Source organism: Phoca vitulina, unplaced genomic scaffold (genome assembly GCF_004348235.1).
Source record: "Phoca vitulina isolate PV1807 unplaced genomic scaffold, GSC_HSeal_1.0 scaffold8, whole genome shotgun sequence".
Taxonomy (NCBI): Eukaryota; Metazoa; Chordata; class Mammalia; order Carnivora; family Phocidae; genus Phoca; species Phoca vitulina.
In genome coordinates, this window is record NW_022589711.1 from 44661827 (window position 1) to 44689417 (window position 27591).

At 51.5% G+C, this 27591-nt stretch overlaps 1 protein-coding gene across 3 annotated transcripts in view; it reads right to left on the minus strand.

The window, feature by feature from the left end:
• The window catches only part of SEMA5B (semaphorin 5B), a 117804-nt gene that overhangs the window by 1161 nt on the left and 89052 nt on the right, over positions 1 to 27591 (minus strand). For 2 of the 3 annotated variants that reach the window (XM_032406691.1, XM_032406689.1), the window contains exons 5-21: positions 19529 to 19591; positions 19058 to 19156; positions 18301 to 18514; positions 17361 to 17646; positions 14898 to 15033; positions 13502 to 13709; positions 13196 to 13403; positions 4837 to 4954; positions 4514 to 4695; positions 3173 to 3316; positions 2815 to 2962; positions 2463 to 2688; positions 2046 to 2264; positions 1438 to 1608; positions 1185 to 1334; positions 812 to 856; positions 161 to 366 (exon numbers count right to left, since the gene is read on the minus strand). In XM_032406691.1, the coding sequence (XP_032262582.1) occupies positions 161 to 366; positions 812 to 856; positions 1185 to 1334; positions 1438 to 1608; positions 2046 to 2264; positions 2463 to 2688; positions 2815 to 2962; positions 3173 to 3316; positions 4514 to 4695; positions 4837 to 4954; positions 13196 to 13403; positions 13502 to 13709; positions 14898 to 15033; positions 17361 to 17646; positions 18301 to 18514; positions 19058 to 19156; positions 19529 to 19591 (2823 nt within the window). The remainder of the gene's footprint in view (positions 1 to 160; positions 367 to 811; positions 857 to 1184; positions 1335 to 1437; positions 1609 to 2045; positions 2265 to 2462; positions 2689 to 2814; positions 2963 to 3172; positions 3317 to 4513; positions 4696 to 4836; positions 4955 to 13195; positions 13404 to 13501; positions 13710 to 14897; positions 15034 to 17360; positions 17647 to 18300; positions 18515 to 19057; positions 19157 to 19528; positions 19592 to 27591) is intronic. The other variant, XM_032406690.1, reaches the window with a different exon arrangement.

Below are 27591 nucleotides of genomic sequence, written 5' to 3' on the forward strand. Positions count from 1 at the left end.
AAGGCGGTCAGGAACCAGGCAGCGAGCAAACATTCTGACCGCTGACACAGTTCACAGCACCACTGCGCCCTCCCCAGTGCCCAGCCCAGCTGCGCCCAGCTCCGGGCCAGAACCACGGCACCCTTCACCCTGCACTCAGCCTCTAGATGAAGGCTCCCACCTTGAACTCCATGGGTGTGTACTTCTCGTTCTTGGGGGTGCCCCCACCCTTGTAGTGCAGGTGGTTGGGGGTGGCAGGGTGGACGAGTGTGGATTCCTGGGACTGGCGCCGGCAGCGCTGGCAGGACAGGTATACGGCCAAGGTCAGCAGCCCAGAGCCCAGGAAGCAGGAGACGCCTGTGGCTACCAGGTGGATGAGACTGAACCCTGGGAGAGGCGGAAGCAAATGGTAAGGAAAGGGCCACCACGAAGAGGAGAGACTCCACTCCTGACCGCCTCCCAACAGGAGGCTCTGAGACATAAAGGAAAGGGCTTTGAGGCCAGACCCAACGGAAACAGGAAGGCTAGGCAGCCGGCCACCAGGGGCCTCTCTCACAGGACACCTGCGGTTTAGGTCAGAGGAGGCAACCAGAGGGTGTGGAGTTGGGTGACTCTTCTTGAATACAGACTCGATGACTGCCTCCTAGCTGGGGGGCAGAGATGGAACCTCCCAGGCCCCCCTATACATGGTCCAGAGCAGCCAGGACCTCCGCAAGGTTTGTCCCTCTGGAGCAGGAAGTGGAGAGACTCCAGATTTCAGAGTTGGGCTGGTGTCCTCTTTGGGGAGGAGAGGTGGAAAGACAGCGTCGTGAGGTGGGCAGGGTCCTTTTACCTCCACAGCTGGTGGCCTCCTCCATGCTGGAGGCAGGCAGGATCACTGCAGGAAGACAAGCAGAGAGAGTGTTGGGGCAGGGAGGAGAGAAGGGTCCCTCTGGGGCTAGGTATATCTCTAGGGGGTCCCTGAGTCAGCACTGAGCCGCGTGGGACGTGGTCTGGGGGCCTTCATTCCACTGTGTCCCCACTCAGACCTTGTCTCTAAGAGGGGTCAGCCCATTCACTAGAGAAGAAGGGGCAAAAGCCCAAAGTATGCGCACCTCCCACCCTGGTGTTCCATCCTAGACCCACTAAGATTCTTCAGAAGGGGAAGGAAGCTGGGGGCACAGGGTGCGAAGGGTTGGTGCCAAGGTGCTGGCTTAAGGACCTACCGGGAATCTCGCCGTAGGGGCAGGGGCGGCTCTCGCTGCTGTTTCCGGCGCAGGCGCTGGGCCCCGGGACCAGCTCTTCGCAGTGTCGGCTGCGGCTTTGGGCTCCGTCCTCCGTGCATGCACTCCACTCAGACCACGGTGACCAGCCTTCTGTGGGTTGTGGACTCGGATGAGGTTAACTGCCCTGAGACCCCCTGAGGGAGTTCAGAGGGACCCAAGGGGCTCCCCAGCCCCGGCGTGATGTTCTTCGTACCTGGGCAAGCCTGTGTAGCACACAGCGCCTCCTCTGTGTGCAGACCAAGACAGATGTCCTCGCCCGGGGAGGGCGCGGGGCTGGTGCAGGAACGTGTGCGTTGATAGTGGCCTCCACCACAGGAGGCTGAGCACGGGGACCAGGAGGTCCAGCAGGACCAGGCACCCCGCACTGCAAGGGGACAGGGTGTGTGAAAGGGGCTGCAGGTGCAGGCAGGGCCCAAGACACTTCTACCCTATCCCCGGCTAGGCCACTCTGCCCTGGACCACCCTGACCCCATCCTCTGCACCCGCCCTCAGCCCACTGTTAGGGACTGCCCCTTCCTCCTGAGGGGTGCAGGGGGAAATGCTGGCTGCAGAGGAGACACCAAAAACCAACTCTACCTCAAATCAAGCCTCTTATCTGGCTAACCCATTAGGGGAGAGAAAAACGTGACAAGGAAGACGAGGAGAGGCCCTGCTCGGTGGGAGAAGGTGCTGTGTCCATGGTCAGGCCACAGACTTGCTGTAGGGCCCACTGTACAGAGTTGGCAAAAAGAACTGGTCGTCTGGGCATGAGGTGTGGCCTAGGGAGTCTCCTTGATGGGGGTTCCCTAAGCGCGGGGTCACCTGGACAAGCCTGGTGGTTACAGTCCTGGTACTCGGCGGCGTCGCCTATGCATGGCAGGCCTCCGCTGCGGGGCTCCGGGTTCGTGCACGTTCTCTTGCGGACGCGGAAGCCCAGCTCGCAGTCCCGGGAGCAGGACGACCACGGGCCCCACGCGGCCCAGCCCCCGCTCACCGAGTGCGCGGAGGTGCCCCCGCTGCGCAGGAGATCCTCCACCAGGGCTGGGTGGGGCACGGGTGGGGAGACTGGCCTCAGTGATGAGCACACCCAGCGGCCCCACTCCTGCCCCACAGGCCTCCGGCTTCTTCCAAACACGATCCACCGCCCCCCCACCCCCCGGAGCCCCGTCCGACTCCCAGCCTCCCCCAGCCCCGCGCCAGCGCTCGGCGCCTGGGAGGGAGCGGGGCGAGGCGCTGTACCGTCGGTGTCGCAGGCTCCCGAGCCGTCCGCGGGGCAGGTTCTGGTCTCCGTCCTCCTCCGGCCAAGCTGCAGGCCGTGGGGGTCCGGCAGGGGAGCGCGGCACGTGAAGCGGAAGCGCTGCTCCTGCCGCGCCCCGCCCTGAGTCACGTTCACGGGCAGCCACGGCGTCCACGGCGTGTTGCGCCGCACTTCCGGGCAGCCCTCGGGGTTGCACGTCTTGAACTCCTGCGGGATGGGAGCGGGTGCTGTGTGGTGGGCCTGCAGCCCCAGGCCTGGCCCGCGCCCCCGGCCCCCGCCTGCCCTCCCGTGGGGGCAGGTCCTCCGGCCCGCGCGCCCTCATCCGAGCCTCACCAGGCCGCAGCCAGGGCAGGAGTTGCCGTTCTCACAGGACCGCCGCCGCGATTGCACGCCGCCCCCACAGTTGCTGCTGCACTTGCTCCAGGAGCCCCACGACGCCCAGAAGATGGGCACCGGGCAAGGCGTGTTTTCGTTACAGAACCTGCGGGGAAGGGTGTGTGGGGGGAGTGGTCATCGCACTAGCGAGCAGGCACCCCCTTCCTTAACAAGAGGTCCCTGGGAGTGCAAGCCTGGGAAGGACAAGAGTCCACCGGCTCACTCGGAGAATCCAGGCCACTTTCTAGGAGGCCCGGCAAGTCTGGGACCGCAGGGCTAGCTTGTCTCAGAAACCTCTGGCCACACGCTCGCTCACCGCTCCTCGCGGCTCTTGCCCACGCAGATGCGGCCCCCGTGGCGGGGAGCGGGGTTGCTGCAACTTCGCTGCCGCACCTGGAATCCGATCCCACAGGACGTGCTGCACAGGGCCCACGAGGACCACGGGGTCCACGCTCCGTTCCTGGTGGGGTCAGAGGGGACAGGGACAGATGATCCTCCGAGTCCTAGCTACTCAGATCTATCTATAGCTAGGCAGGTGGATTTTATATTATTGTCAGTGATACGGGAAATGGCAGCTCCCAACCAGGCCGGCTGTTTATTCGTTCCTGTGTTCATTCATTCCTCAAACATGTGTTGAGAGCCTTTCCCCATATATCAGGCTGTGCTCAGGGCTAAGGGTATAGAGGTAGGACCCTGGGCATGGAGATACTTGTGGGGCAAAAGGACACATTCTCTAGAAAAGGCTCCAGTTGCCTTTGCAATATGCAACCTTTGTTCATCCTTCTTGGTTGTCCAACCCTTGCACTCAATCCCATTCTCTCTTCCCTGTTCTACAACACCCCATGCTTTGCTCCAACCTCAGACACCATTCACTGTTGTCTACTTTGACTCCAATTTTCAAGTTTTGGTTCTATCACTTACTGGCTATATGAGCCTGGGCAAGTTACTGAAAATTTTGGTGCCTCATAAAACTCATCTTTAAAGTAAGGATAATGGGGGCGCCTGGGTGGCTCAGTCATTAAGCGTCTGCCTTCGGCTCAGGTCATGATCCCAGGATCCTGGGATGGAGCCCCACATTGAGCCCCACATCGGGCTCCCTGCTCCTCGGGAAGCCTGCTTCTCCCTCTCCCACTCCCCCTGCTTGTGTTCCCTCTCTCGCTGTCTCTCTCTCTCTCTGTCAAATAAATAAAATCTTAAAAAAAAAAAAAAAAAGGATAATGATTGTATTCCTATCCCATGAGGTTGTTTTGACAGTTAAACCAATACACATGTATAGAATGGAGTGATTTTAAGAGAGTCCAAGGTCATACCTCCAGACGATGGTAATCCAGGATTGGCACCAGGTCTGCCTACTTGACCACCACCCCATGCTGTCCCTCGTGTTTGGAACAGCAAGGCTTATTGAGGCTATGGTCTGTGACTCCCGTGCCTGTCCAGCCTACCTGTTTGTATCAAGAGCCCCCACAAGGCAGAGACTTCTCTCCCACTAGAGTGGAGGGCTCATATTTTAGCCACCTCTCCAGTCCCCTGCACAGCTCTGGAGTGGTTTCTGTCCCTTTGCAGGAACACCTGCCTGGGGATGCCCCATTTCCTCTATTCGCGCCCCCCCCCCCCCAGGCCAAGGCAGCCGCCATCCAAGTCCTGTATCCCCACATACCTGGAACAGTTGGCGATGTGGATGGCTGGCCCCAGGCAGTCTCGGCCCCCACAGCGGGGTCGGGGGGAGTCACAGGCTCGGGCCCGACACAGGCAAGATCCTGAATTGTCCCCATCTAAGTGCTCACATGGTTGCCATGGTGACCACTGGCCAAAGCCCCCATCCTGAGTCACATTTCGCACCTGCAGATACACATCAAACAGGTCACACGAGGCAGGGATAGGGAAGGCACCAAGTCCCAGGGGACATGGGGATACTGATGGAAAGTCACAGCCTGAATCAGGGGGCGAGGTCCCAGGTGGGGCACATGAAAGGGTTCTCACAGGACACGCTGTTATGTTCTGGGTCCAGAGGCTCATGTTGGAGCTGTCCTCAAGCGTGCTGCAACGTTGCTGCTTCTCGTCCCAGCCGCAGTATGGGTCCCGGGCCCCTAGGCATGCCCTGCCAGACAGAGGTCCTGAGACTCAAGCCTGAGGGCCTCCCAGCCTCACTCGCCCCCTCTGGTGCCCTTATCCATCCAGTTGCCCTCCACAGTAATAACTAAGCTCACTGAACACTTCCTGTGTGCCAGGAAACATTTTAAACACTTTACAAGCATGAATTAATTTAATACAACAACCCAGTGCAGAAGGTACTGTCATCATCCTCATGTTATATGGAGGAAACCCAGAGAGCTGAACAAGGACTCAAACCCTTGCCTTCCAGAGCCCACACTCTTAACCTTGCCTTCCCCAAGCCTGGGTGCCCCATGCTCCTCATCTAGGGCCACAGGAGAAGATGTGGTAAATAGAAATCCAAAGAAGTAGTGCCTCTCTGTCAGACATGATGATAATAGAGCCATAAAACATTAGTGACGGATTAGGGACAGTCTGGCCCAGTGGTTCTCCCCGCCCTGGCTGCACATTGGAATCACTAAAGAAGCTTTTAGAAAATACTGATACCTGCCCCCACCCATACAAAAGTCTCTGGGGGGTGGGGAGGTTTTAAAAACTCCTAGGTGATTCTAATGGGAGCCAAGTTGAGAATTACTGGGATCTGCAATACAACCTTTTTGTTGTATAAAGGAAGAAAGAGCCACAGAGAGCGAAGAGGAGTTCCCCCTAGATCACACAGATTACACATGGCAGAGCCGGGGCTAGAGCCTAGACTTCGTTTTTTTTTTAGGAGCTTAGACTTCTTAACCACGATTCTTCCACCACGCTCTTGCCTTCCAGCTGGGAGTCTGACTTCGCCCACTGAGTGAACAGAGGCCCATGCCTCAAAACACAGGGGACACCGAGGCATAGTCCAGGGCCTCTGAGGGCATCCACATGCCTGTGCTGCTCAGGGGCAGGAACCAGAGTCTAGTGCGTCAGCATCATGAGAATGAGCGCAGGCTGCCAAGAGAGGGGTCAACGTCCCATGTCCCCTTTCCCGGGCCCTCAGAGCTGGTCTATTTGCAGTGACCCAGAGAAGGTAATGGTTCACACTCCAATGAATGCCCCAAATGCCTCCACTTCTCACATTCTAGGGCTCCTCTCTTCCCTTTCTCCTTCAGACTTACTCATTTTATCCTTTACAGTTTTTCTTTTAAAGATTTTATTTATTTGTCAGAGAGAGAGAGGGAGCGCACAAGCAGGGAGAGAAGCAGGCAGAGGGAGAAGCAGGCTCCCGCTGAGCAAGGAGCCCAATGTGGGACTCAATCCCAGGACCGTGAGATCATGACCTGAGCTGAAGGCACACTTTAACCCACTGAGTCACCCAGACGTCCCATCCTTTTACAGTTTTTAACAACAACAACAACAACAACAAGTTAAATCTGGGGGTGCCTGGCTGGTTCAGTCAAAAGAGTGTGTGATGCTTGATCTCAGGGTCATGAGTTTGAGCCCCACTTTGGGTGTGGTGATTACTAAAAATAAATAATCAAATAAACAAAACTTTTAAAACAATTAAATCTCTACTAGTAAGACTTCAAGGAGGAGAAAAAGAGTATGGAAATTATGGAATCAGGATTTGCTGTTCATTGCTAAGTAAATAGAGTATCAGATTCTGGAGCCTGAAGGAAGTTCCCTCTGCCCGGGGGAACCCACTGCCAACCCCAGAGGATACCCTGGGTCCCTTCTGCCTCCTTTTCCCAATTTCCAACCCTTTTACCAGGTTTGGCTGCTCCACAGCAGTGGGCCTGCAAGAGAGGGTCCAGAGAGAGCACTGGGAATGGGGGGGCAGAAATTGGAGGCCAGGAAGCAGAAAAGGCTTCAGGTAAAGGAGGTGCTAGGCTGCAAGGAGGTGGGGGAGTCCACACCATGACGTGACTCTGCAGAGGGATTTTTGATGGGCCAAAGGGGCAAGGATGTCAAGGGTTAAAGGAATACATGAAAGAGTCAAAGGTTTTCTCCTTTTGGTGTTTCCAGGATAGAATCTTTCTTTCCTCCTGAAGGAGAGTCTCCTGTCAGGTGAGTTCTTTATTTTCAGTGAGTTAAATGGACCATGTGAGGTTCCAAAGACAAATGAGGTTATATGAGAGAGCTCACAAAGAAGGGGGTGGGGCTTCCCCTTGTTGCCAGAGGAGGCTGAAGAAGATAATGCTGCCCCTTGCTCAGGCAGCCCGTGACCTCATTTAAGGGAGGTGATGCCTGGGGCTTCAATGGGCAAGGGCCTTGCTGGACCCCAGCAAGTACCCTCTGGCCCGCCTGGGAATCCAGAATGCTCATCTGTTACTCAAGAATCTGTTTCCATTTTATTCACTCAAGTACAATTGTAAATTGTACAATATAAGTGTGTTCATATTTTCATCTGGGATCAATGGTTTGATTTGGGGGTGTTTCACCAGCAGAATGCATCAAACTAGACACCATGGGACTAGATACAGTACATATGCAAAGTAGTCCCAGCAACATGTGGTTTTGAGATTCTGCTCTCTGGCTGACATTTGGACCAAATTTGCTGCTACCAAATCCAGCCAATCAGAACTCAATGAAGCCCGCTCCTGAGGGTATTTCCCTCAGCTCTCAGAAAGCAGTATCAAACTCCAGAAGCAGCTGATATGGCACTTTAGAAGCAACATGAATTAAATGAAAGAGAGCCATGAATAGGGCTATACTACTAATAATAGTAATAAATAAAATTCTATTCATCAAAAACAAATGTCTGCCAGTAGAGAAAATGGAGAAGAGCAGAAAATTTGAATCAGTTTGTACAAGATAAAAGCAGAAGATTCTGGAGGAATGCAATTTTGCCTCATGCTACTTCTTTCATCTAGGGTCTAAGGAGTCCATCAAAATCCTAAAGGAGAACACAGGCAGCAACCTCTTCGACCTCAGCCACAGCAACTTCTTCCTAGAAACATTACCAAAGGCAAAGGAAGCAAGGGCAAAAATGAACTATTGGGACCTCATCAAGATAAAAAACTTTTGCACAGCAAAAGAAACAGTCAACAAAACCAAAAGACAACTGACAGAATGGGAGAAGATATTTGCAAATGACATATCAGATAAAGGGCTAGTATCCAAAATCTATAAAGAACTTCTTAAACTCAACATCCAAAGAACAATGATCCAATTAAGAAATGGGCAGAAGACATGAACAGACATTTTTCCAAAGAAGACATCCAAATGGCCAACAGACACATGAAAAAGTGCTCAACATCACTCGGCATCAGGGAAATCCAAATCAAAACCTCAATGAGATACCACCTCACACCAGTCAGAATGGCTAAAATTAATAAGTCAGGAAACGACAGATGTTGGCAGGGATATGGAGAAAGGCGAACCCTCCTACACTGTTGGTGGGAATGCAAGCTGGTGCAGCCACTCTGGAAAACAGTATGGAGGTTCCTCAAAAAGTTGAAAATAGAGCTACCATACGACCCAGCAATTGCACTACTGGGTATTTACCCCAAAGATACAAATGTAGGGATCCGAAGGGGTACGTGCACCCCGATGTTTATAGCAGCAATGTCCACAATAGCCAAACTGTGGAAAGAGCCAAGAGGTCCATCGACAGATGAATGGATAAAGAAGATGTGGTATATGTATACAATGGAATATTATGCAGCCATCAAAAGGAATGAAATCTTGCCATTTGCAACGATGTGGATGGAACTGGAGAGTGTTATGCTGAGTGAAATAAGTCAATTAGAGAAAGACATGTATCGTATGACCTCAATGATATGAGGAAATCTTAATCTCAGGAAACAAACTGAGGGTTGCTGGAGTGGTGGGGGGGGAGGGATGGGGTGGCTGGGTGATAGACATTGGGGAGGGTATGTGCTATGGTGAGCGCTGTGAATTGTGCAAGACTGTTGAATCACCAATCTGTACCTCTGAAACAAATAATACATTATATGTTTAAAAAAAAAAAAAGAAGAAGATAGCAGGAGGGGAAGAATGAAGGGGGGGGAAATCGGAGGGGGAGATGAACCATGAGAGACGATGGACTCTGAAAAACAAACTGAGGGTTCTAGAGAGGAGGGGGTGGGAGGATGGGTTAGCCTAGTGATGGGTATTAAAGAGGGCACGTTCTGCATGGAGCACTGGGTGTTGTGCACAAACAATGAATCATGGAACACTACATCAAAAACTAATGATGTAATGTATGATGATTAACATAACATAATAAAAAAATAAAATAAAATAAAGTTTATCAGAGGGGAGGTGGGTGGGAAGATGAGTGAAACAGGTGAGGGGGATTAAGAGTATACTTATCATGATAAGCACTGAGTAATGATGTATAGAATTGTTGAATCACACTATATTGTACACCTGAAACTAATATAACACTGTACGTTAACTTACTGGAATTAAAATAAAAATTTTTTTAAAAGACTGTAAAAAAAAAAAAAAAAACCAGTCCTAGAAAAATTGTTCCCAGTTTTGACTGCAAATTAGAATCTCCTAGTGATCTTTTAAAAAGCTTTAGCAAACAAAATAAAAAACCCACCTATATCTGGGCTTTATGGACCAAAGTAGGCTGGAATCTTTTAAACGCTCCCTAGGTGATTCTTAAGAATAGCATGGTTGAGCATTGCTGTTCCGGGCCACGTTGGTCAGGGTTCCCAAGCCAAGAGATGAAGTGCCTTGTCTTTCCAATCCGTGACAGAATAAGAAAGGAGGGAAGAAAACCCGGAGTGGATGCTGGCCCCAGCACCCCCATTCAGGCTCCCTCACCCTCTCACCCTGCTCTCAGTTCCCCCAGACAAGAAAGAGACCAGATTCTCCACAGACACGCCTGCCCTGCCCTCCCCTGGCCCTGGCCGCCTGACGGGGCTTAAATGACTCCCCTGGAGCCAATGCTTGAGCTCTCCTCCTGTCCACATTCGCGGCTTTTGGCCAAAGACCACTCTAAAGCTTACAGAGCAGGGAATGTTCTTAAAATTAAAGCTCCAAGGAGAGAATTAAAGTGTGTCTGACTGTAAGAACGGGTAGCAGTTGAGAGTTCCTTTCATAAAAGCAGCCATTAGACCAATAATATATCACCATGTCTTTTTTACTGCAGTGTCTCAAGCAGCCATTACAAAAGGGAACAGGTTCATTCCATGTGCTGGGAGGCAGGGCAGAGACGGATGGTGAAAGTTGAAAGCGGGTGGATTCCAGCACCCAGTAGCAACAGTAACACAATGGGAGCTGTCCAAGGTGGAGCCTGGGAGCAAGTGGCCATTATTTAAGATGACGGCCTGATTTCCTGTCAGGGAGAGAGGTTGGGAGGAGACTCTCTGAGCCACCTTCCTGAGTGAACTGGTGTAGACACCCCCACGCCCCCTCCAGTGCAGCATGAAAGGCATGATGGAAGGAGGAAGGGAGTGTTCACGCATAAAACACTTGCTTTGTAGAGCCAGTCAGCAGCTTATTCCCTCTGCCCCACCTCTTGTGAGCCCCGGTCTCTCTCTGGCCAGGCCAGGGTCCTAGTTATGTCCCATGGGGCTGAGATTTGCCTGAGCAAAAGGAGGGGGCTGGAGACAAGCTCCTGGATTCTGGGCAGTGGAGGGGGGCCTGAAAGGACTCTGCCAATCCACCCTCATCCTCCTGCCAGCTTTGGAAGGAATGAGGGGGAAAAGCATGAAATGTCGATCTTAGGACACAGTAAAACCCTGTGACAACCTGCCCCCCCAACAGCACAAATTCTGATATAGTGTGATAGTTGGCTTCCAGACTCTGGGGTGCACAGATTGGTGGCTACACAGCCTCACTCTGGTCATTTTATTAACTTTGCAATCATGAGACCTCACATTTTCAGATCCACCTAGAGCCTTACAGCAGCATCTCACTGTACATGTCAAGTGCTCTTATCCCAAATTCAGGAGTCCAAATAGGGTGAAAGTATCAGACTCCAAACTGACCTCTTTCTACCCTGCTATTCCACCTGGCCACACGACGCAACCTCCCTGTCCCTTCTCTGAAGCATCATGCGAGCGGGGCAATATCCCGGCATCTTCCTTTCTGTGGTTCCACTGCAGACCCCATTACTTCATATCTGGCCCGGAGCCACACTAGCTCACACTGGCCAACCCTCTGCCCCTTGACAATGTCGCTCACCACTTTCTGATTGATCTTTGTCAAACACCTATTCACGCTGCCTATCACTCCACTCCCCCGCTCAAAGACCACTTCAGTGCCCACAGGCGAAGGTTCAGATCCAATCCTCCCTTGGCATTCCCAGCTGGCCTCAGTCCCATTCCCCTCTCCTCTCCTGCACCAACCTCCTCTCAGGCCAAATGATCAGTGAGCTGAAGGATCAGTCCTCTGTAGAAGGCCACTTTGTGCCTTAGGCTGGGCATGGCCCCCAGGTGAAATCTAAAAAGTACTGGGATAGTGGGTTTGCCTTCAAGGATTTATAAGCTCCTAAAGAACAAGACTATGTGCAAAGTTTAAAAACAATACAAGAGGGGTGCCTGGGTGGCTCAGATGGTTGAGCGTCTGCCTTCGGCTCAGGTCATGATCCCAGGGTCCTGGAATCGAGCCCCACATCTGGCTCCTGGCTCAGCAGGGAGCCTTCTTCCCCCTCTGCCTCTCCCTCTGCTCATGCTCTCTCTCTCTCTGTATCTCTCTGTCTCAAATGAATAAATAAAATCTTAAAAAAAAACAACAACACAAGAGCTAAAGAACACAAGATACGGGGGAAACGCCATCAGCAGATAGCCTGCGATTCGTGCCAAGCCGTGCTGCCTGTAGTCCATGTCACAGGTGCTGAGACTGCAGAGAGCCCGGTAGGCTGCAGGGCCCCGACATGCATTTGTGGAAATAAGAAGGAACTAAGGACGCTAGTTACCACGCATGAGCACATCATGAATAGAATTCCCAATCCTTATAACAACTCCACCAGAATGAACTATCATTTGCTCCATCACAATTTCCTCCTATTTTCCCCTGAGGAGAAAGCTCGAAAGGATAAGTAGCTTGCTCAGGATCGTGTAGCTAGCAGATGATGGAGCTGAGGGAGAAGCCCAGGCGCGTCCAATTCGGCCACAGGGGCCTCGCCTACGATGCCCCACTCTCTCTCCCCACATGTCCACTACAGGCCCAGGTTTCTCTCTCCAGCCAGACATCCACAGTGCCAAGGGAAATGAGAGTGTTCTGGGCCCATTTCATCTTGCCCCCCTTCTCTCACCTCCACCGCCCTGCAAAGCGCTCCGATACGGTAGGGCTCAGTACACGTTGGTGGTTTGCTGCTAGAGCTATGCACTGGGGCTGAGGGGACCTGAGTGTCTGCGCACTGCTCTCCCTTTCTTCCTCCCCAGCTGCCACACCGTGACCCTCCCGCCTCCTCCCCGGCCCTCCGGCCCTCTGCCCAGCGCCCGGCACACCCCACAGGGGCCGGAGGACGACCCTTGGCAGCAGGGGTACCATTTGTCTCTCAGTTCTCAAGGACAGATGGGCACGGCCAGGAGGCTTCTGTGTTGCAAAGGCCACAGGAGCCCATGTGGCTGTGACTACGCCAGCTAAGGCGGCTTTTGAGTATCTCAAAAACGAGGGGGCACCGCTTGGGGGAGCTTCACGTAGTAGGAATCGGAGATACATTTCCATTTGGCTTTGGAATAGGCTTTTGTGTTCCCCCTGAGACGCCAGTGCCATGACTGCCAAACTCGTGAATCCACTTGAAGCTAAGGTCTCAGCAGCAGTTGGGAAGCAAATACAACCAACAGCTCCACCTGGTTCCTCATCTCCACCGGACCCAAGCCAGGCCTCTGCCTCTTCTAAGTCAGGAAGGAAGAAAAGCAAAAATCTGGCGCCGACTCAGAGCATCCTCTCCTAGCTCCCCGCACATCTGGGTAGTAAGTCCTGTGGTTTCAAAGATAAAGATCTTTCTCTGAATTAAAGGGACTGAGACGCAATCAAGTAAGCTAGAGATGGCTGACAGGCCCTAGCTTTGGGGTTGACAAAAGGGATAGCAACAGCCCCCTCATTTTGCTAAAGCACACACTTCCCCCAGGCAATGATAAGTGGTTTATGCAGACCGTCCCAATTAACCTTTACAAAAACCCTGCAGATATTTTATGAGAAGGAAACCAAGGTTCAGCGAGGTGAAGTGACTTGTCTAAAGGCAAACAACTGGAGACTGCGCCGGTTTGCCCCCCCCCCGGGTGGCTTCAGAGCTCTGTCTCATGAGCGCCACCTCCGAGGTGCGATCGGCGGGCACCAGGGGCCCGCCCCCCCCCACCCCGCACACTGCCGCCCCGCCCCCGCCCGGCTCCCGCGGCCCCCCGCTTACCCCTGGCTGCGGTAGGCGGCGCACCTCTCCAGCGGGACCCGCAGCACGCGGTCGCTCAGCCCCACGAAGAGCGCGCGGGCGCTGTGCAGGATGCGCAGGCTGCGAAGGGGCTCGCGGTGCCCGGGGGGCAGGACGTGCAGCTCCTCCAGGTAGCAGCCGCGGAGGCTGCGGCTCGCCGTGGACAGTGCCTTCAGGATGGTGCCCGACTCTGGAGGGGCCGGACGAGGGGGGCCTTGAAGGCCCAGCCCCGCCCCCGCCCCTCAACCTCCTCCCCACCCGGGGCCAGGCTGGGCGGCGAGGGCTCACCCGTGCCGATGTAGAGCACGTGGTAGAGCGTGTCCTTGGCCTGCACCAGGTCCACCACGAGGTGTGAGAAGCGCACGCTGTCCTGGGTGACACAGGGCTCGGGTGTCACCGGCTGCACAGCCTCGCTCATCAGGAACAGGCGCTGTGCGTCCTGCAGGCTGCGCTCCGTCAGGTTCTCGTTGGGGCCCACCTCTGGCAGAGTGCCGCACTACCGCGGCGGGGGGGGGGGGGGGGGGGGGGGGCCGGGCCCCCCCCGGGGGGGGCCCGGCCCCCCCCCCCCCCCCCCCCCCCCCATAACCCGGGCGGCCGCGGGCGGGGCGTGGGGCCCCGACCCCGGCCCCCCACCCCCAACATCCCCGCTGCGTTCCCTGCAACCCCTTGGGGCGGGGCGGGGGGTGGGGGGGAAGAGATGCCTCTAAGAACTAAGGGGAAATGAGGCTGGGAAGATGGGGAGGAGGGACCTGCGGGGGATGGTGAAGGGGGGGCGGGAGAGATGAAAAAGGGGCTGGGTTATCTAAAAATGAATCATTGGAGTGTGGATAACAAGTGTGGTGTGATTTTATACTGTTGCTGTAGGTGCTCCTCCCCCATGTTGGGCCACAACCTGCCTTCCCTCTCTCGTGTTCCTACCAGCTCAAAGTTCTTACACTTCCAAACTGAAGCTGGAGGGTCACTGCCGTTTCTGGGGCACTTACTACATCCCAGGACTGTGTCAGGCGCATATTTAACCCTTGCAGTTATCTTTGAGGTCAAGAGTATTATCCCTAGTCCCAGATAAGGGTAAAGAGACTCCGGGAGGTTGGGTGACTTGACCCAGGTCAAGGTCACACAGAGGGAGAGGTATATCTGGGTCAGGATGATCCCACTGCAAAGCCTGAGGTCTTCCCATGCTCCATATTGCCCCGTGGGCAGGAAGTTGATGGATTTGAAGGTTGACCATCATTAGCTTCCTTTGCCTCAGGGCTCTTTCCTCTTCTCCATCATAGCACCAGGGGATGCTCACATCATCCATGGCTGGGCCCTGACCACTCCTGCCACTCAGACCCTCCAGGAATTAATACCCAGGCTAGGTAGACTGCAAGCAAACTCCAGCTAAAATCCCTCAGTTCTGACCAGACAGCTTGTGAGTGCTCTCCTAGTTTCCTATATTGAGTCTCCCTGGAGGTGTGAAGTCACATTTAGAGATGGCTCAGAGTAGGCTCCCTTGCTCTGCATCCCACCCACTCTCCCGTCCTCACTCCACCGTCTTAGGGAACTATCGCAGGCCTCACAGATGGGTGCAGACCAGCTGGGACAGGTTTGGTGTTTGTGCTAAGCAGCTGGGAATCAGCTGGGGGGCTGGTCATCTAGGAAAAGCTGGTCTGGGAGGAGAGGGAAAGGGGAGGAGAAGCTATACCTGGAAGTTGGGGATGGGGTTAGCGATGGGGAGCCAGGCAGCCCTGGGGTTCTCCTGGTAGCGAAATGGGCCATTAAAAGCCTGGGAGATGGCACTGAGGTTGAAGGCGCAGACAGCAGAAGCGGCGATGCTGTTTCTGAAAGACAAGAGGTGGTGGGGTGCCGCCCTCCCTGCGGGCCTTGGTCCCTTAAGCCCCACAGCCGGCCGTCCAGGCACTGTGCGGCACAGTTCCAAGGCTTGCTGAGGGCCTAGCACAAGCCCGGTGCTTTCCCCACGGAAGGAGGGTGCGGTCCTCACACTCTGGAAACTCTGGGAAAGGCCCACTGATGAGAAGCCCTGGGGGATCATTCTGTGCTACTTCCTCATCCCTTTCCCTTCTCCAGTGGGAGGGTCAAATAAAGTTAGTGTTTTTCAAACACTTAGTCCAGAGCCCACTGTCAGAAATATACTTCATATTACTACTCCAAATAACACGCCCCCGAGCACACACATTTGTAAAGAATTTTCATGAAACAATACCCTTACTAAATGCATTGTACTCCGCTATTTTTATTCCATTCTATTCTGCTTTCTTCATTTTATTTTACTTTTCAAGCTGGTTATCAAACCCCTGATTCATGCTGCACAGCCCACAACACCGTGAGCCGGGTGACCTCTAAGACCCGTTCAGTCCCGGGATCAGGTGTTTCTATGAGTCTGATGTGAACAGGTCACAGAGCCCATACCACTCAGCCAAATGTTTCCAGTTCTGTTCTCGGCATTTAGACCCGCTCCCAAATGTGTCCATCACCCTCCTTGCCCTTTCTGCCTGGCCTCGGCTCCCATCATCTCTGGCTGGGTGCTGCTCTGATCTCGTGGCTGGCCTTCCTACAGCCTGTCCAGCCTCCTTGAATCCATTCTCCACAGAGCAGCCACAGGGAACAGTTCAAAATGCGCATCCAAGCTGGTCTCTGGCCAGCTTCACGCCCTTCAATAATTTCTCCTTGCTCTTAGAATAAAGATCAAAACCCTTGAGCAGTCTGTAAGGACGTAATTCTTCCCATCCTAGCCCCTCAGCCTCCTCTCCTGTTTCTCCTCTTCCTCACCCTCCAGGCTCCTGCCACACTGGTCTCCAGTAAGTTCCTCAAACATTTCTGTCTTCCCACTCCAAAGCTCTGTGTGTGTTCTTCCCTCGGGCTGGAATGCTCCTCTCCCCTAGTTAACTCCCATTTATCCAGTAGATGTGACTTCCTACAGGAAGCCTTCCCTGATCACTACCCCTCCATACTGGTAGAGGCTTCCCTGCACACTGCCCTTTCCCTTTGTAGCATTTATCACAGTTAAAATTGGGTGTTTAATAACCACTATTTCTAGAAGGTAAGCTCCTTAAGGGCAAAGCCAGGTCTGCTTTTGCTCACTGGCACCCCTGCTTCCCTCCCTCCCCCACCGTGACAAGCACCTGGCGTGGAGAAGGCACACAATACAGAAACTATTTCCAATCCACACCACTGTCATCATTTCCCCCTGGTGCCTCTCTAGCAGCTCCTGCCCCTTGCTCATGACTGCCCACTATCTTGTGCTGACTGCCTGGCTGGTCATTAGTTCCTGGCTGTCAGCTCATGGCCTGCGTGGGCTGCGATGGACGGGGATCCCCCCGCCTTGGATGGCCTCTCTGCTCCTGTTTCCCAGTTTTGCTCTCATCCCTGTCCCTCCTCTCAGACTGTGCTTGCTATAGCTAGCATGGCCCTCCTCCAGTCCCCGCTACCTGGGGCCCAGTGTCAGCACACAGCACTCTAGGCTCATATGTTTCCGAGGTCCTCACAAAGAACCTCGCCCAGCATCCTGTACAACAAATGTGTTCCTCGGTCTCTGCTGCCCGTTCAGCATTTTGTACATGAAATCACCTGATTGGGTCAGCCTTTACACAGGAGGAGGTGGGGGGAGGGGGGCCCCATGATCTCCGTGAGGGCTACCCTTCCTTACATACACCCAGGAAACAAAAGGGGCTCTGATTCCCAGCCTGTGTCTCCCAGTGCCGTCAGGACTGCCAGGAGGCTCTGCTGGTTAGGTTTAGCAGGATCATGGAGTCCTGAGGTTGGAAGGGACTGGAGAGAATTCTCTCTGAGCTTGCCCGTAGACGGCTGCTCCTGGACCCTCCCGGGGCTGCCATCCCCTCATCCAAGGCAGGCTATTTTCCTTTCATCACAGCAGTTTCTTCCTGCACAGAGCCATAATCCAGCTCTGTTTACTTTCTTCAGATCTGGCCTTGGCCTGCCCTTCACAGCAATCCAGAACAAGTGCTTACTCCTCCAGAGGCAGCAAGCCACAGCCAAGTAAGGAGTGTGTGATGTGCGAGCAAGTTTACCCTGAAGACCAGCTGCACTCCCCATTTTACAGAGGGAGAAACAGGGGCCCAGAGAGGGACCTGCCCATGCCCTCCAGTCCGCGAGGCAGGGACGGGATAGCAGAGGGCCCGGGACTCACACGTTGGTAGTGAAGACCCCGTAGATGAGGTCCTGCTCAGGCAGGTGGAAGGCACTCTGCAGCTCATTGTAGTAGAAGGGGACCTCGCCTGGGCGGGAGCAGTTGAGCCGGGCCTTCATGAACGTGGTCCATGTGTCCTCCAGTAGGAAGCGGCCCCCCACGTCGTTCTTGCACACTCGGGCCACCCGAGAGTACACGGTGCGTCCGCAGTCGTGCTCCACCGCATTCTCCCGCAGGAAGAAGTATGCAAACAGCCCAATATCATAAGCTGCCACGAAGTTTGGCTCTGGGGGGCAGGAGAGGAACAAAGGGTTGGGTCGGGCCAGCAGGGAGGAAGGGGACAGAGTTGACTTCCGTTTTCCCAGATGGGCATCCTGACACCCTTGGACAGTTTGCTGACCTAACCTTGTTCCCACCTCCACTACGAAGTTATAGTAATAGTTAATCTGTGCTACTGAGCACTCACTGCCTACCAGACATTATTATAAGTACTTTCTGTGATCCTCGTAACAACCTACGAGGTAAGTACTATGATTATCATCTGATTACGGATGAGAACATTATGGCAGAGAGAGGTCAAGTACTTGCTCAAAGCCACACAGCCAATCAGTGGAGAAGCAGGAATTCAGCTCCAAGGGAAAGAAAACTCCTACCACCCTCTCCCAACCTCTTCTTTCCTATAACCCTTCCTCCTAATGAATTCCCAACTCTTCCTCTGCCCTCATCGCTTCCCCTCCATTTGTTCTGGGTACATCTGTCATTTCATCTGGAGTCCATCTCCAGTGTACTCCGGTCCTTGGGCAAACATCTCCCCGATTCTGGGCCTCCTGAGGAAGCCAGTGTGATCCCTTTCAGAGGCGGGGCAGGAAGGAGGATTGATAGGGCTCAGGGTAGGCTGGCTGGCAGGAGAACCCCCACCCCCGGGGCCGTGCCCCCTTACCATTGAGCCACTTGGAGTTATACTGGGCGGTGCGAAGTGGTGGCCCGCTGCCTAGGCTGCGGTAGATGGCGGGGTCCCGCCCTGAGAAGTCAATGACGGTGGCCGCATACAGCTCCCCCTGAGAGGAGATGACAGCTGTGGAGTTGTGGCGTGGGTCGTAGGGGCAGCGGGCCACACCATTGATCTTCTCTATGGTCCGGCTGAGGTTCCCCACCTGGGGACGACGGGGAGATAGGGGCACTTTTCCCTGAGACCCAGGGGCTGCCTGTTCTCCCCCGCCCCCCTGAACCCGAGTTTGCTTCCTCCTGGGTCCCTGGTGCCTCTGAGCCTCTCCCTGTCTCCAACCTCCTCCTCACTTCCCCCACCTCACAGTCCCTCTGAGGGAGCCGCCATCATGGAGGGAGGAGGTTGTGCCAGGAGCTCCATCAGCCTCTGTTCCCTGCACCCTTCCCCCCAGTCAGGACCCTCCAAGGTGAGGTTGACTGATAAAATACAGCAGACCCAGTTACATTTGAATTTTGATGAACGATGAATAATTGTTTAGCATAAGTATGTCCCAAAGCTTGCATGGGATATACTTATGCTAAAATATAATTTGCTGTTTATCTGAAATTAAATTTAACTGGGCATTCTTTTCTGTTTTGGGGTTTTTTTGTTTTTACTAAATTTGGCTACCCCACTCCAAGGCTGTGTGGTGCCTGGGTGAGAGAACCTCTCCATGCCCTCTTTAGTCTGCCTTACCCTGAGGGGGCCCCACCTGTCTGCTGGAGCACACCGGGGAAAAGGCATTGGTCCCGCACATGAACACTTTCCGGCCAGTGACAATCAGGACTCGCATGTAGTTCTGACACTCCTCCTAAAGCATAGTGATAGAGAAGTAAGAGAGGGACAAGGGCACCACATGTGGGGCTGGGTGTCTTCCTTCACACCACTGCACCACAAACATTTGAGAACACTCCCCTCTGCCCCCAATGTGCCCTGCTCTGAAGTTCAGGTTGCCTCTGTAGACATCCCCCCGACCCCCAGGCCAACCTGCTGCATCATTGCCCACCCCGATGCTGAGCGCTGCATCCTTACCTGCACCCAGAGCTCCCCGCCCCTCCTACGCACCTGCAGGCTGGGCCTCTCCCGCAGGCGGCCCTGTGCCCACAAGGTGCCCCTCCATCCCCACAACCACAAGCCTCTTGCCAGCTCTAAGCCAGGCCCCTGGACCACCGGAGCCACATACCTCAGTCTTCCCTTTGCTTTGGCAGGAGCGGCGCGTGTCCTCATTGGAGGCCCACTCCGTGGCCTGTAGGAGGGGCACACAGACATCACACACTGTGCCACTCACCACCAGGCGGGCAGCAGTCAGGGCTGGGAGGGGACCGGATGCTGGGAAAGGGTCAATGACAGCCAGCAGGGTAAGGGCTCCCCTCACTACATCCACGTGGACTCAGAGGCCTGCCAGATCTCCTTACTCAGAGACCCTAAGGAGGATGTCCCCTCAATCCAACACCGTCCCCACTGCTTGGGTCAGGGAGGCCGGCAGTAACAATGTCTTCATGCTGAACTATCCCCATGCAGCTCTGTCCTGGGACCTTCCCATCTTTCCTCCCCCAGGTCAGCCAGAGAGCTGGAAGTGGCCAAGGAGGACCTTCAGGACCACCCCAGACCCAGAGTGGGAGATGGAAAACGTGCCTCCATTATGTGCCAGATGTCCCTCAAATGAGTGGGAGGCAGGGAGGGAGGAAAGGCTAGATTTGCAAACCTTAGAGACAGATCTATTTAATTTTCCCACTATTACCCTGCAAAGTGGTTTTTTTTGTTTGTTTGTTTGTTTTGTTTCCCCCTTAACGGGTGAAGAAACTCAGATTTTGTGTGGCTTGCTGCTGCCATGTGGTAGAGCAAGGACTGGAACCCACATTCTTGATTCAAAGGCTCTGTGTGTTTTTTCTCTTTATCCCACTGTCTCAGAACCTTGGGCTTCCCATTTTGTAATTGCTACGCCTCCCTAACGCTGTGCTGTCTGCTTCCCTCGTAGCATGACTCACGCTCTATCGTGGGGTGCACCATGGGGTGCTTGGGGATGCAGCTTTCACTCGGGGACTCGTGTTCCCAAGTGTCCATGACATTAGGAAAGGGCTGGTCCCCACCTAGGAACCCCCCTTCCTCTTCACCTATTCTGTCTCTACTCTCTCACACCCCTCCCAGCCTCTGACGAGCAGCTGCAGGGGGGAGCGCTACCCTCCATGTCCAGGCAATGTCAACAGCCCTGGTGTGTGGCTCATTATAGATTTCTGGGTCACACGTATAAACAAGAACTGCCTACCTGTCCTGGGAGAGGGAGCCCTGAGCAAGCAGGTGTTCTATCCAAACAGGAAACAACAACAACAAAAAAAGCCAACCTGCTTTTAATTTCTCACAAAGCTCCTCCTAGCCACGAAGTCCCTGCCTGCAGAGCTCCAGGGCCAGGATGTGGGAGGAGAAGGGTGCTGGGGGAGGAAGCTGCAGGCTGCTGTCCACGCACCGCTCCAAGATGGCTGCTTTGTGGGGCAGAGGGAGGGCTGACTCCGGCAGAGCCTGGATTCAGGAGCGGGGGGGAACAAGTTGCTCATGCCTCCATCGGCCCTCTGAGCAGGCTGGGCTCCTCCTGCCACGCCAAGCCTGGAGCTCAGGCAGGCCTCTGCTCCCAGACCTTGGAGGGCAAAGGACCGCTGGCATCTGGCCTCAGAGCCATGGGGTTTATCTGGACAGGAACAATGGAGGCATTGTGATCCTCAGGACCCCATCAGCTCCCTGGCTGAGTCTGATGTGAGAGGAAAGAGGGACAGAAACAAGCAGCTCTGGGGCCCCTGGGGCCGACAAGAGCAATGGCCCACAGACACCGTACCACAGACACTGCAGAGGGCCGGGCCTGAAGCTGCAGACATTGGGTGGCTGCGGGGGGCTGGGGGCTGGTGGGCAAAGGGGTCTTGCTCATAAGGGGGTGGGCGTTCCACTGGCTGGGTCGGTGGGACAGTTGTGCACAATCAAAAGCAGTTCAAGTTCCCCTGAGCTGAACACCCAGACAGGCACTGTGCCACGGACTTGAGAGCACCTCTCTTGGATCCTCACCGCCAGCGAAACATGTAGACTTTTGCTCATTTTACAGGTGAGGAAAATGAAGCTCAGAGAAGTTGAGCAATTCACCCAAGGTCACAAAGCTAATAAGCAACAAGCCTAAGATGCAAACCCAGACAGTTAACACCAGAGCTGAGTTCTCTCTGTTACATCCTGCAGCTTCTCACAGTGAATAGATTTCTCAAGCCCAAAGTTAGAACATATGGCCTGAAAAGGATATGTATATTTAAAATGGTAACAGCACAGAACAGGCTTGTTTGAGTCATTTTTAAAATTTTTATTTTATTTTAAAAATTATTTATATCCAAGTAATGATGTACAGAGTTGAAAAAGTCAATGATATGAAAAAATTATTAAAAAAAAAAAAACAACTGGCAATCCACTCCTCCTCCACCTGTCCCATTTCCTAAGGACAACCACTTTCAATGCTTTTAGCTTTTTCTCTGTGTGTGTTTGTTTTAATAGAATTTCTTTTAATTTAATTTAATTTTTTAATCCCATTTCTCAAAAATATGTATCAATCTCAGACTTTCTCTTCTGACTTCCTGATATGGAGGTAAAGATTTTTCCCAATCACCCATCCCATTCTCCCCCACCCCAAAGCACACCTCCATTTCCCTTCTCCCCATCCTCCCATTGTAATTATGTAATATTAAGTATTTAAAATGTTAATATAATTATTTTTAAATTAAAATCAACATTGGTATTTACATTATTATGAATATATAAAAATTGTTCACTACTACCAGCCAGTACCCTGTATTTCGCTGAATATAAAACACAGTTGATTGTAATATGAAACACCAAGGAAGAAAATATACTGCCAATCAAATCGTTATTACTTAAATTTTTAATGTAAACTTATCGAAAGTGCTCTTATTTAGACATACAATTTTTATCATCTATCAATCTTGTGTGTACAAAAAAGAAAAATGGAAACAAGCCCAATAATAAAGTATTCTTAAACCTTCTGGAATTCAGTTTGCCTCTTCTGAGTCATTTTCCAGTTGTCAGTGCTCATTTGTTTTGTTATGTTTGCTTGCTTTAGAGGATCATTTTTTTGAACCACCCAGGGCTTCAGTGATGCAGCAATTCTTAAGGCGTATTCCACTCTGGTCTCCGGAATTTTCTTCTGAGCTATGGATCCCATTCTGCAAGTTTGGATGCTGGTACTTTCTTGATCTTACCAGAAGGTGTCCACAGAAGGTTTTCCAAAAAATCAGGACTCATATTCCCCCCTCATATGATCCTAAAATGGTTTGTGGCCTGAAATGTTAATGGGTTGCTGTTATCAGGATAATGACCAAGTTCACACCTGTATGGGCAAGGACAAGTCGATCAGGACGGCAGTCTGGTTGACGGTGACTAAGACGCCATCAACTGAAAGACATGGCCTGATTTCAGACTCATTAAAATGTCAAAATGTGCATCTGAGAATCCATAAAATAATGCCTATTCTGATGCGGTTTCCTCCTTGACCAAGTTTTTGTTTTTCCTGGACTGAATAATGCCTTGATTTTCTTCATTTGCTTGTTTTGCAACGTACTTACCACTAATTTTTTCCCAAATGTCCAACAGGTGTTACAAATCCATCTCAGTATCATTTACTAACTGTAAACACAAATGGCTCTGATCATCCATTCGTTCCTGTCCTCTCCCTCCTGCCCCAGCCTCCAGGCTCCTGTCCCAGTGTGGACTGGTTGCTCCTGGGGCCTCCTATTTGGCTGTTATCCTGGGACTTACCTTCTCTCCTTTCCTTTTTGCTAAATCCCATGTTTCCCATTTTTTTAATTTACTTGCTTATTTTGGTGAAACACATCTCCAGTATCCTCCTAAGAAAAGGAACATAGTAGATCAATTTCTTAAAACTTTTTATTTATTCATTTAAGTAATCTCTACACCCAACATGGGGTTCAAACTCACGACCCTGAGATCGAGAGCCACATGCTCTTCTGACTGAGCCTGCCAGGCGCCCCATGGTAGTTCAATTTTTTAAAATTCTTGCATGTTTGATTCATTCTATCTTCATACTTGATTGATAGCTTTGATACAGAGTTCTAGGTTGGAAATAATCTTCACTCAGAATTTTAAAGGCATTTATTCTTCCAATGTCTTCTAGATTCCAGTGTTGCTATGAGAAGTCTGATGTAATTCTTTTCTTTTCTTTCTTTCTTTCTTTTTTTTTTTTGAGGAGGTCGGGACGGAGAGGGAGAGAATCTGGCTCCATGCTCAGCACGGAGCCAGATGAAGGGCTGGATCTCATGACCCTGAGATCATGACCTGAGCCAAAATCAAGAGCTAGATGCTTAACTGACTGAACCACCCAGGCACCCCACAGTTTGATGTAATTCTTATTCCCCAACTTTTCTAATGACCATTTTCTTTTTCTTTAGACTCTAGAAGCATTTTGGATCTTCTCTTTCATAACAATATCCTGAATTTCACACTGATGTGCCTTAGTGCATGTCCCTTTTGGGAACCCATTCAGCCCTTTCAGTGTGAAGACTCATCCTCTGTGTTGGCAGATATTCTTATGTAATTTCATCTTTAATTTCTTCCTCACCTTTTCCTCTGTTCTCTTTTTTGTAGCTCATTAATCCAGTCAACTGTTGGCCCTTGTGTGTTGATCATCTAATTTTCTGTTATTTCTCCCTGGTTCTTAGTTTCTTATTTTTTTTTGTTGTTGTTCTAATTTCTGGGAGATTTTTCTTCAACCTCATCTTTTGATCCTTCAATTCAATTTTTATTTCCCCAATCACATTTTTCATTTCCATAGTTTTAATTTGTTTTATAAAACAATACATTTTTATATCTCAGAAGATTCCATTCGTTTTTTTCTAATTAATTTTTAAAAATGTTTTCTTATATTTCTCTTATTGTCCCTGTTTTCTCACAGGTTTCTTCATTCTATTTGCTTGTTTGATTTGATCTTTCTCTTTTACTTTAGAGGCTTTCCTGATAGGTCTGGTGATTTTTGGCTATTTCTTTATATTTAAAAATAAATCAACTAGCCATTTCCCACTGAAAGGAACCGGTGTCTTAGAGTAATGGCTGATTCCAGGGCTGGGGTTAGGAAATGTACAACAAGGTGAGTCTGGAACACCTCCTCACACCTCACACCGAACAGCAAGGATGCAAACAAAGGCAACCAGGGTCATCATGTCAAAGGACCCAGGAACCAACTTGAAGAGGCCCCCTATTGGCAGAGATGGGATAGTCATGAAAGATAACTACAACGGATTGAAACACATTCAACAATGTTTAAAGCCATTTTGAGTTTGTAATAATAATAAAATAATAAAATTAACTGATCATCATTGACAAATTGAGCATTGACAGACACTAGCAAAACTGCTCATTCTTTAAAACGTGGTAAAGAAAGAAAGAGTATCAAACATTTATCCTGCCTTTCCTATATGACTATATGGTTGGGTAACCAAATAGGAGATGAGAAGTTTTTCTTTGTAGAAGTCCAGCTCATACATTGTAACACCTACAGAATTAATGGATCTGGGAAACAATCATCAATGGCTGCTAACATTGGAAAAAAACCAGAATACTATGTGCATCCTAAAAAAAGTACACAATAATCCCTCAAAGTGAGCAATCTTGCTGGAATCTAAACTGAATAAAGTCTTTAGATCTAGCAATCAATTTACAGATGATACAGAGAATAGAGGAAAATGGTAAAATGTACCACTTGGATTGCAATCAGCAAAATCCAGACTATAGGATAAATGACCAGGTTTCTTCAATAAATAAATCACAGAGAGAGAGAAAGAAGAGAAACACTGTTTTAGCCCCATACCCCATTAGTGTCCTTTAGCTTTCTTGGAGTCTTAAATTTGGAGACTCACCAGTTAGCTCTTTAGAGAAAGGGTCTTAGTCTCCCTTTGTTGGGGGAGGGGTAAAATGGATGAAGGGATTGCTATGTGGGATGGGATAGGAGCCCTGGATTCCAACCTCTCAATTTAGACAATTTCAACGATTTCCCCCTCTTATCTTTATACCCCATCCTCACATTCCTCAATACCTAACATCCCAATTTCTGAGCCCTTCTGGGGGGTTCAGCTTACTTCTCTGGCATATTTTCCTCTGTAAACTGTTCTGCTTTGCTAAACCAGTTATGACTGTCCATCCACGTTCCATCTCCCTAAAATGTGTTTAATCTCTTCTCCATTGACGTCTCTCTGTCATTGCGGATCTGAACCTTTAAAAATTCCTCACCGTCATTTTAGTGGGTTTTTGTGAAGTGGAGATAGACATGTATGATCAATCAATCTGCCATGCATAAAGCTTTAAACTAGGACTGTTCCAGAAATTCCAGTATGGCAATCTCTAGAAACTGCATGGTTTTCTGCTATGGGAGAGAACAGGTGAGTTGGCCAGGAACTGGAGAAATCTCCTTGCAGACTCAGCACCTCCCCTGGATGCCAGTGACAATGGCTCAACACTAAAACATCTTCTGAGCATTAAGTCCACCATTCAGCAGAAGTTAGATTTCAAATAACTTGAGAGTCATCAGACTAGCTTGGAGAATGTAGAGATAACTAGAAGAGAGCTCAGAATCAGCTTCATTGTCTGCCAAGGCCCAACAAAGCCCCATACGTGCCCTGACTCGTATGTGCAGAACAGTCTGTATTTCTGCACTTTCAGGACATCTGGTAGCCCAAGATCATAAATCCATTGCAATTAGGCCTCTAGTCACCTCATCCCCTGGAAGCTCTCTGGCAAAGGTCAGAAAATTGCCAAATCCAAGTTAGCTCATCACACAGCATCCCCCTGACACTCTTGACCACTGGTCACCTTTTCTTTCCCCAAACCAGTTTAAGTTACACTGATAAATAGCCATCACAGATGAGCTGATTTGACTTCCCTTCCCTGTCTACAAGCATGAGTAAACACACACACACACACACACACACACACAGCCCTCTGTGCTGCTTCACGCATCTCCCCTCCCTTTAGTGCTTGGAGAATTGGGGAGGAGGCTCAGCATTTCGATTTTCCCGAAGGAATAGTCGTTTATATAAATTGTTTAATAGGGGTTAGGTACTTAGAAGTCCTTTTAATGGACGCTGGTTTGCATAAACTGTATTTAGATTGTTCTTTAATTGTTTAAATTGTCAATAAAGCATTGAGCTTTAAGTTTGGTTAAATCCTACCTTGGGGCCAGTGGGAGGATCAGTTGGCTGTAAAGGAGAGTTGGAACCATGCATACCTCGGGCAGTATGGAGAGTAGAGGAAGCTGGGGTGGGGGTGGGGGGCTGGGCCTTACCTCCTCCTGTGGTATGGGCAGTGGTCAGCTCCATTTTAGCACTCGGTTGCCCTGAGCCACTTGTGATATCAGATGCTGCAGACTGAAAGCTTATAAGCAGAGACCCAAAGTCCCAGAGAGGGCAATGGAAGGGCACTTGCTGAGGTCAGGCTTCTGTGGTCAAAAGTCACGGCTTTTTCACGGGGCCAGATGACAGACCAGGGGACTGGAGGCCGGGGTTCACCCCCAGCCTCTCCAGGGAATGCTAGACAGCCCACTCCAACTTCTCTCCCTCTCTCCGCTTTGTGGCCAAATGGTCCCCACTACAGTGGGGATGTGGGCATGAAAAGTATTCCTCTCCTTAGTTCTGTCGTGGAGAATCCACTCTGGACTCCTGAGCTCAGGCCCCAAAGAGACACCCTGGGAAGGTGGTAAAACCAATTCCTGGTCCACTTGTGGCTGATTTGCAGCGCCCTTCAGAGAAGCTGCTGAAGTTGAGCCCCCGCCCCCAGTGTGAGCCCCCAGTGTGAGTTATGGGGGTGGCATTAAGATATCTTCCTAGGGCTGAGGCCAGATCAACACAGAGAGGGATGAGCCCAATGCCAGGCCTCATCAGCAAGCCAGAGAGTCCTAACATCTGATCAGGTGTGGGACCTGGGACCGGTGGGCCAGTTGTCAAGGACACCTGGGATGCCAAACCAGCTGGGCAACACCTACAGAAACGATACTGAGCTCCTAGAGCAGCAGTTCCTAAATCTGGCTGCACACTGGAATCACCTGTGATTTGAAAATCCCAGTGCCCAGCTGTACCTTGACAATCAAGTCAGAAGCTCTGAGGGTGGGGCGCCTGGGTGGCTCACTTGGTTAAGCGACTGCCTTCGGCTCAGGTCATGATCCTGGAGTCCCGGGATCGAGCTCCGCTTCGGGCTCCC